The sequence below is a fragment of the Prunus mume genome, linkage group LG5, assembly GCF_029339155.1.
Source record: "Prunus mume cultivar Tortuosa linkage group LG5, ASM2933915v1, whole genome shotgun sequence".
NCBI classification, from domain to species: domain Eukaryota; kingdom Viridiplantae; phylum Streptophyta; class Magnoliopsida; order Rosales; family Rosaceae; genus Prunus; species Prunus mume.
In genome coordinates, this window is record NC_142702.1 from 3,017,426 (window position 1) to 3,027,438 (window position 10,013).

The window sequence follows — 10,013 nt, forward strand, 5'->3', positions numbered from 1 at the left end:
AAAGGCCGCCTATTAATTTTTTTTAAAATATATAGTGGAGCCGCGCGGCTATACCGGGTCCCTTTTTAAAATTTTTTGCTGAACAGTATAGCCGACGGCTATACTCTGAATATTTTTTAGCTGCAGCTATACTACTACGAATAGCTATATGTATATTTCAATATTTAACAGTATAGCCGCCGGCTATACTTCACAAGATGGTTTCTTTTTTGTAATTAAGTAATATCTTAGCCTTTTTTAATTACTTAAATTAGTAATTATGTTTTAATTTTTTTCTTTAGTAATTAATTAGTATTTAAATATTTAACTAATTTCATAAATTACTTAATAAATAGTACTTAATTATTTGAAATTACTTATGGACTTTGTTTTTTATTTGTTTTATATAAAATTAGTTTGTTTAGTTTAATATTTCCAATTAAGTAATTTGTTAGACTTATTTAATTATATTAATTATCATTCATATTTTATTTAATGAATAATTATTATTTAAGTATTTTAATTAATTTCATAAATTACTTAATAAATACAAATTAATTATATTTACTTATCTTAAATAATTTTGTGGACTTTAAAATTATTTTTAATTTCCTAATATATTTTTAAAAATAATTTCAATTATTATAAAATTATTTTACTATTCCAAAAATGGATTTGACCCTCCAAACGCTAAACCAAGTCTCAAACACTAACCAGAAGACTACTATGGGACACTTATGACTTTATTAGGCTTGGATACTCACGTAACTCGACCTAGTGTTTTACAATTAGAGTTTCGATCTCAATTTACAATTAGTATGACATAATCGGACCTAACCCTAGTTAGTTGACTGCGCCTTGAGGTAGATTTTACCAAATGTATTTGCTTAGTCAAACACTGAAAACCATGCTTCGAATTATGAAAATCTTGAGGTTGAATTAGAACTAAGTGATTTGTTATTGAATTTGCGGCATATTAAGAATATTATCCATTACTATGAGGCCATTAACCCAGTCCTCTATTGTCCCCTTTTGATTTTTTACTTTTCCAAAGTTATTACCGATATAAAGAATTTAACATTACTCGTACTATACAAGTGTGTAAGTATTTTTCAATTTTCCATACATGTCTTAAAGATTTGTTAAAATACACCTTTTTTTAAATAATAAAAAAGAAGAAGCAAACATACGGTATTGTACATGTACATATTTTTCTTGTTTAACACGCGTGTTTGTTACAAAATTTTCAGTATATATTTATTGACAGGACCCAACCCAAATTCTGCTTTGGCGGGCGAACCACTGTGCGTGTCCGACACCTGGCGGGTGTCGGGCACAAATACCCTAATTGCCCTTCCCTTCAAAGTTCAGTAAAAATATCAAGCTTGAGTCCTACCAAAAATTCGACAGTCTCCCCTGTAATTTGATCAATTCCCAAAACTTACACCTGTCAAACAAGCATATATACATAATCCAACTGCCAACATGCATATCTATATACATTCCAACGGTTAAATCCTAATTCTAGGGCAGGTTATCAGAGCAACCACTAAGAATTTACAAGAGGAGTCAATTCATTTACAAAAGAGTCCTACATCAGAAAGAGAAAGCACGGAAGGTGGAAAACGGCCCTGTGGTGGATCATTGTGCACGCCCACTGGGGAGCGCAAAACATGGAAAAAAAATGTGAGTGGACCAAAAACAAAGTTTAGAAAATACATAAGAACATACTAACCCTACTGTGAAAACAGTTATGCAAAACTAAATCATTCTCTTCATTATATTCGTACCGAAATCAATGCAATCGTATATTTACATATATATAAGTAAATATAATTGAAATCAATATATATATATATATACACATCCATGTTAATATATTGAAATCAATTGAAATCAATATATATATATATATATATATATATACACATCCATGTTAATATATTAATTTAGGAGAAAAAGAAAAAGAAAAAAAGGGTAAGTAGTGGTAAATCTTCAAAACTGGAACTCAACTCAAAACTGCATGAGATGCTAAGAGATGCCGTGAAAATGTTAAATCTTCTTTTTCTCAGGCAAGCACTTTTGAGTCGAACGTGCCAGCTTTTGTTTCAACTTCTTGAACATCTTGGTGATTCTGCAGAGGCATAGTTGACAACAAGAAGTTATGAAAAATATGATAATTTTGGACAATTACATGAGAAATTCCTGGTGCCATAATATCAAAGAACATAAAAGTGACCTGGTACACAGTACACTACAAAACATTTACAAGCATAGACCACGTTTGTTGCCTAGGATTGGATTGGATACCTTATTAGATTCAAGGTATGTTGAAATAAAAAATGAAGGTAGAGCAGAAGGATTTTTCGTCGTGTGGGAAGTTATAAGGTTTCCTTCATTACTAATCCACCTTCTACCTCCAACTTGGACCAAGTGTGGAAGATGGCCTCCATTTCTTCCTTCAACATACCTTGAATTTAGTGAGTTATCCAATCCAATCCAATCATAGGCACCAAACACAGCCACACAGTAATAACAAAAGGTCCCAAATCATAAAAAGATCAGTAGCCAATTAAAATGAATACAGCATAAAGCATATAAAAACCAAAGCAGTTCATTTAAAAACACCAACACTGAAGACTTTCAGAAGATATTTCCAAATATGAAAAGAAATTCTCTACATCAACAATGAAGTAGACCCAGAGTGGTATCAATGAATTTCACGTATAGTTAGCTAATTATTACTCTTGCAGCTTTCTTAATTAAACAACTACAAAAAATACGGAATAGAGCAAGAGATGAGAAATATCAGGTACAGTTATTGTTAAACACCAAATTAGGTAGATATTCCAAACAGATGAACTGTTCAAAGGACCAACTTTCTCAAAATCAATTGACAATTGGTTAAAGGAGAGGTATGAATCAATAAAGCTTCTTACTAACATTCTGTGAGCTTTCCTTGTGAACGTTTGGTTGTCTGATGTACTTCCAGTTCTAGAAGAACTTTCTGCGGGCGCACTTTCAACAGGGACATTAACATGACCAGCACGTGATTCTGTACCACTTGAAACACTTGAAATCGGATTCATCCCATATCCTTCCTGAATGCTAGTTTGTGGAGGCTGAATAGACACATTCGAGATATACACAACCCAGAAAATAATTTTAAAAAGGAGAAATGTTGAATCATACCATATACAAATTAAATCAGTATTCTCACAAATATGTAATTATTCGGAACATCATTTGGAGACTACAAGTACACAACAAGCGCAAGCAAGTAATAATAGAACAAATTTGTAGAACCAGGAATACAAGTATACAAGGCAGGCAGGAAAGTAATTATTCAGAATATTAGTCCAACCAAAACTATGTATTTCTTGGAGAAACCAAGTAAAACTGTAGATAATGAATATCACCTTTATTTGTTCTTTTGGTTCCATATACAAAACTGAGTTAATAAACCACGCAAGATATAAATTTTGGAATTTATGAAATAGAAAGGAAAGAATGTGGGCGAAAACTCACCAGTTTTGCAGAAGACAGACTGTGGCGTGAAGTGGTGGGGCCAAGGCTGTGACATTGAAGAAAATGTAGAAATTAGAAGACAACAGAGTGGTAACCTAGGGTTCTACCTTCACGAGCTTTTCTTTCATGCACACGAGTTGCGTATGAGTTACTACAGCCATTAGTCCGACAATCCTGAAACCCAACATCAACTGCACTCTCATCACCTTCAATCTAATAGCTGAAGTAATTCATGTGTCCTTAGCTGCAACTAACCCATGTGCATGAGAGAAAACCTCCTCTACTCTGCTTATACAGAGGAAATAGTTGAACACTTGAATTTAATTTTTTATCAAGACAAAGGAGAGACACAATAAGAGCAATATAATATGTTGATGATATCCACAATTCATGCACTTAATGTTGTTGGATATACCGCGAGGATACAGAAACCATCAAACAATTAACAGAAACACTACAGAAAGCATATGAATACCAAAGACCTATGAAGTACTTAATTTTGCAAACACCAATGATGCATGTTTTCAGAAGGAAACGCCAAATGATAAAAAGCTGTATCTCAAAGCAGCAACAGTATGAGTGTCTGATCTAGCCAAATGATAAAAATGTTGAGATATATCTTAATTATGTTTTCTGCAGAATAATTGTTAGTTCCTATTTTATAGGAGTCAGTTGTTTCCCTTCCAGGTCTTTAGGAATCCCTCTAGTGGATGGAGTTTGTTAGACGTGTTTTAGTTGTTCCTATTGATTTACCAATTAGTTGTTTGTGCGCTCCTCTATAAGAAGAGCATGTTTCAGTCAACGAATAACAAGTTCAGTTCAACAATTCTATTGTCTTCTTATTTTCAAAGCTATCTTTTAGTTCACACAATCTGGTATCAGAGCCCCCACTGGGCCTGACTTAAAATTCTCCAAAAAGCAGCAGCTTTCTTGAGTTGCAGCAGTAAGGATTGATGGCATCTGACAAGGTTCAAGAGAACTACGTGCAGCCAGCCATACCTCACTTCGATGGTCATTATGACCATTGAAGCATTCTCTATTTGGTGTCTGTCTTTGCCTTAGTCACAGCTCGACAAATCAAATATTGAGTGCTATAGGTGTGGTAGGTATGGTCACTACCATTCTGAATGCCTCACTAACATGAATAGAGAAAGGGGAGAAAAATCCAATTTTACAGAGAAAGAAGAAGAAGCTACAATTCCGCAGGTGTGTCAAGCCGTGGAGAACACTCATCAGGATGTATAGTACATTGACACAAGATGCAGTAACCATATGAGCAGTAACAAGTCATCATTCTCTTAGTTAGATGACTCTTTTTGATCTACTGTGCGTTTTGGTGATAATTCTGCAATTTCTGTTATGGGAACAGGCAATATTTCAATCTGGACTAAGGATAACACTACACAAACCATCTCTAGTGTTTTCTATGTCCCAGATTTAAAAAGCAATTTATTAAGTGTGGGGCAGCTTCAGGGAAAAGGCTATGAGATCACAATTAAAGAAGGAATGTGTCAGATTCAAGATTCAAAGAAGGGACTCATTGCACAGGTCAAAATGACACCAAATCGTATGTTCCCTCTGCATATTCAAAGTGTGGGCCAAACTTGTTTTTCTGCCAAAGTGAAGGAGACAGCTTGGTTGTGGCATTATCGTTATGGCCACTTAAATTTCAAGGGATTGAAGACTCTACAACAGCTGAACATGGTGAGAGGTCTTCCAACATTGATTGTCCAACTCAAATTTGTGAAGAATGTGTTCTTGGGAAGCAGCATCATGAAACTTTTCCGAAAGGAAAAGCATGGAGAGCCAAAAATCCTTTGCAGCTTATTTTTTCAGATATTTGTGGACCCATCAATCCAACTTCCAATGTGGCAAGAGGTATTTCATTACGTTCATTGATGACTACAGTAGAAAATCCTAGATGTATTTCTTGCAAGAAAAATCTGAAGCTTTCTCAGCCTTTAAAAGCTTTAAAGCCCTTGTTGAAAATGAAGTCGGAAGAAATATGAAAGTTCTTCGAACTGATTGTGGTGGAGAATTCATCTCACAAGAATTTGAAGATTTCTGTGAGACACATGGAATTTGAAAGCAACTAACAGCACCGTATACACCACAACAAAGTGGTATTTGTGAAAGGAAGAACCGAACAATCTTGAACATGGTTCGAAGCAAGCTGAAAATTTTGGTGTTCCAAAAATGTTTTGGCCAGAAGCAGTAAATTGGTGTATTCACATCTTAAATAGAAGTCCGACTCTTGTTGTCAAAAACATGAAGCCTGAAGAAGCTTGGAATGGTCACAAACCAGCTGTAAATTACTTGAAAATTTTTGGTTGTATAGGATATGTTCACGTTCCCAATGAGAAGAGGAAGAAGCTTAATGATAAGGGAGAAAAGTGTATTTTTTTTGGGGTTAGTGAGCACTCAAAGGCCTATAAATTGTACAATCCCACCACTAGGAAGATCATCATCAGTCGTGATGTATCATTTGATGAAGAAACAATATGAGACTGGACAGATAAAGGCTCAAAGCAGCAGCAGCAGCAGCAGATTTCTGTTATTTTTTATGAAGAGCAGCAAGCAAGGAAAGTGAAGAGCAATTGAAGCCCTCTAATGAAGGCCAGCCATCTAGTTTTCGACCCCAACGCACAAAGAAAAGGCTAGCATGGATGATGGACTGTGAGGTTAGTGATGATCAATATGAAGATGATGGACTGACTTATTTTGCACTGTTTACAGACTCTGATCCTGTAACTTTTCAAGAAGCTCACAAAGAAACCAAATGGCGAAGAGCCATGGATGAGGAAATTAGATCCATTGAGAGAAATAACACATGGGATTTGACAGATCTTCCTGAAGGGCAAAAGTCGATTGGTGTAAAATGGGTCTATAAAATGAAGCTGAACAAGGAGGGTGGAGTTGACAAATACAAGGCACGGCTGGTGGCTAAAGTATATAAGCAGAAGTATGGCATTGACTGTAATGAAGTGTTCGCTCCGGTCGCTAGGATGGATACAATCAGCCTGGTACTTTCACTGGCAGCACAAAACTCATGGCCCATCTTTCAATTGGATGTGAAATCAGCGTTCCTACATGGGAGCTTACAAGAACAAGTCTATGTCGATCAAACTCCTGGATATGTGCATCCCGGAAAGGAAGGGAAGGTATACAAGTTGAGAAAAGCATTATATGGGGTGAAACAAGCACCTAGAGCTTGGTATAGCCGTATAAATGCTTATTTTGCTAAAGAAGGTTTTCAAAAGTGTCCGTATGAACACACGTTGTTTACTAAAATTGGTGCTGGTGGAAAATTTCTTATTGTCTATTTGTATGTAGATGATTTAATCTATACAGGCAGTGATATGACTATGATTGATGTTTTTAAGAAATCTATGATAGCAGAATTTGAAATGTCTGATCTTGTCCTTGGCATTGAAGTAGAACAATCTCCTGCTGGGATTTTCATATCCCAAAAGAAGTATGTTCATACTATTTTGGACAGGTTTTGGATGTCAAATTGCAATCCTATTGGCACTCCTACTGAATGTGGTTTGAAGCTAACAAAGGATCCTGAAGGAGAGAAAGTAAACAGCACCCTCTACAAACAAATTGTAGGAAGTTTGATGTATGTCACAGCCACCAGGCCAGATGTAATGCATGCAGTCAGCCTCATCAGTCGTTATATGGAATGTCCTACAATTCTGCACCTACTTGCTGCAAAGAAGATCTTCCGCTATTTAAAAGGAACTTCTGATTTTGGCATACTTTATAAAAAGGGTACAAAGGATGGTTTGATTGTCTTTAGAGACAGCGATTACGCTGGAGACTTGGATGATAGAAGGAGCACATCAGGACATGTTTTTACAATGGGATCAGCAGCTGCATCTTGGTCTTCAAAGAAACAGCCAATTGTGACTTTATCGACTACTGAAGCAGAGTTTGTTGCTGCAGCATCTTCTGCATGCCAAGCTGTTTGGTTCAACAATTCTATTGTCTCCCAAACACGTAAATTTCTCGAAACCCACTAACATTGACAATGCATTAAAGAAAACGTGATGAATCAACATATGCAGAGATAAAGATAAGAACAGCTGATTGAATTCCTAAATTTGTCAAATTACGGTCATAATCTAACACTTGAACCTGATCTAAATCAGAAAAAGATCATAAATATAAAAAAATAGAGTTCTTACGCTTTCTTAGTCTTCTTCTGGCTCTGAGCTTGCGGGTTGGTGTGAAGGACTTGTGAGCCTTTACCACTAGACGGTGCATGCGGGCCAAAGCCTTCCGCAATATCATCCCAATTATAAGGCAGAACAGATGTCATAGACATAGAATTGCTGTTACACGCAAACGAAAAGGAAGAACTAAATAAATAATGGAAGTGACAAACTAGAAAACAAATTCTGATTGTCTTTACCCACCGCTAGAAAACCACTCTGCGACTGCGAGTACTGAATGGAAGAAGATATGGAGAGTGAAATGCGGCCGCCAGATATGGAGAGTGAAAGAGGCGTGTTTAAAGCGTGACTTTTGTTTTTCGCTAACTTCTTAATATATGCATGTATCTCCGCCAGATACATGCTACTTTTGTCTTTTATTTGGAGATGCATGCTACTTTTGTCCCTTAATATATGCAAATAAAAGATTACAAAGAAAGTCCCTAGAACAAGGGGCCCAAAGATGGAAAAATAAAACGCACCAACAATAGAAACAGGAACCCCAGCCTCCCAAAGCCTAGTGGGGTAAAAGCCCAAGCCCAGGTACTACTTTTGTTGAAGAAATGGAACAAGTCTGTCTTTGTTTTTGAGTTGCAAAAGCTAATAAATCAAGTGAGTTAGGCCCCTTGAATCAACTAATAAACCTAATAAAAATTAGGTCGGCTATTTACAAGGGTCACAATGAATCAACGGAGAGAGGCTAATTCATAGCTTTGGGGGGGTATCTCAGATTCTCAGTTCAGTGGGTGAGCGAAGTGATAAAATGATCTGGTTTTGGTGATGAATCCATATGGGACTTAAACAAGATTTGAAACAGAAATAAAAATTTGATCATCAAAAGAGAAAGAGAAAGAGAAAAAGAAAAAGAACGGAGAGAGTAGTAAAAAAAAACCAACCCATTTGAATTTCGACGTAATCCGGTGTCAACAAAGAGAAACTCCACCGCATACATGTTGACAATGGCAGTTGACGATGGTCATTGATGATTCGGGCCTGTGTGTGTTTCAGACCTAGCCAATACTGCTGCATTTTCCACCCAGATGTCATTTCAGAAGAAACAGAACCAAAATTCAGCAAGGCAGGAAGAGAAAAACCAGCAAAGATTTGAAGAAGAAGAAGAAGAAAACATAGCATCTGGAATATGCAGCAAGGTCAATGAGTACAAAAGCACTAAACAAGGTGCAATCCACTAAGCAATACTCTAAACAAAGGAAAGTACAAAGGCACGCTGATTCGCCGGACGGACAACGTGACTCTTTGTCGTGTCTTCATCTGGACAGCATGATGTATATATTTTTAAATCATCCAATTCTCTGCAACAAATGAAAAGCCATTGTTTTCATTTTTTTGGTTGGTCGAATTTGTCAATAGACTTTATAGCCCTTAATGTTGAATTTGTTCTCACTGGCACAAAAGTATAAAATAATAAACAGGTAGTTCTCCTTCAATTGCAAATATGATATGAGCGTTTTAGGCAACTCATTCCAAGCTGAGTTGTTCAACAAGGAGTGCTGTATATTAGGGTGTATTCAATTGAGATTTTAAAGAAGTTTCGAAGTTCTAGGGTAGATTTTATACAAGTTTATAAAATTCTTTATTTAATTCAAACTTTTTACAGTTCAAATTTGGAGGTATTCAATAGCGATTTTAAACGACTACATCAAAATTTGGGTTATTCAAAAAAATCATTGACTTTAAAGGAAACATAAAAAGTGATCAATTTCGATTGATTTTAGACTTATTTTAGGCCATGCCAAATATTTGTTCCCCTCCCCAAAGATTTTGATAGATATAATATTTTTAATTCTAAAGATATAATTTCACCACCTCTATTATCAGCATATTGTCATGGCTATCGCCACCACCACCTCCGCCATTGTCTCCCCAAAGTTTCTTTACTTTCGTTTTTTGGCCAACTTCTTTAATTTAATATATGTGATTAAGTAATATCTTACCCTTTTTGAATCACTTTAATTAGTAATTACGAATCAATTATTATTTCTTTAGTGAATATTTAAATATGTTACTGATTTAATTCTGTTGTGTGAAAACGAAAAAATAAATTACTTATTTTCGTTTGGGTGTCTTAATTAAATTTTCATGGAGCCCAAGATTGAGAGCGAAACCTAAATCGTAAAGCCTTGCGTCGAGTTACGTGATTATCCAACTCTAATTGAGTCCTAAGTGCCTTACAATAGGTTTACAGCTAGGGTTCGAGGCTTGCGAACGGTTTTGGAATAAGTTCGGATAAGTTCGAAAGCTATGGTTTTTGTTTCGAGACTTGGATTT

The 10,013-nt window shown here is 35.8% G+C and overlaps 1 protein-coding gene across 2 annotated transcripts; it reads right to left on the reverse strand.

Moving 5' to 3' along the window:
• Positions 1-1,372: 1,372 nt before the first annotated feature.
• On the reverse strand, positions 1,373-8,087 carry LOC103330595 (uncharacterized). Of its 2 annotated transcripts, XM_089053445.1 has the most exons (6): positions 7,929-8,087; positions 7,698-7,844; positions 3,508-3,553; positions 2,923-3,101; positions 1,992-2,113; positions 1,373-1,639 (listed from the first exon to the last, which is right to left on the reverse strand). In XM_089053445.1, exons 2-5 carry the CDS (start codon positions 7,835-7,837, stop codon positions 2,032-2,034), a joined length of 447 nt encoding a protein of 148 aa, XP_088909571.1. In that variant the 5' UTR covers positions 7,838-7,844; positions 7,929-8,087; the 3' UTR covers positions 1,373-1,639; positions 1,992-2,031. The 2 variants fall into 2 exon arrangements, with proteins under 2 accessions (XP_088909571.1, XP_088909570.1); XM_089053444.1 differs by having other exon boundaries at positions 1,373-2,113.
• Between the last annotated feature and the right edge of the window lie 1,926 nt (positions 8,088-10,013).

Excerpts from the sequence above, each read along its gene's own strand:
- LOC103330595 (XM_089053445.1), bottom strand. The coding sequence starts at position 7,837 with ATGTCTATGACATCTGTTCTGCCTTATAATTGGGATGATATTGCGGAA. Across the intron at positions 3,102-3,507 it reads GTCTGTCTTCTGCAAAACTG|CCTCCACAAACTAGCATTCA; the intron begins GTGAGTTTTCGC and ends GTGTCTATTCAG. Across the intron at positions 2,114-2,922 it reads ACAAGGAAAGCTCACAGAAT|AATCACCAAGATGTTCAAGA; the intron begins GTTAGTAAGAAG and ends ATGCCTCTGCAG.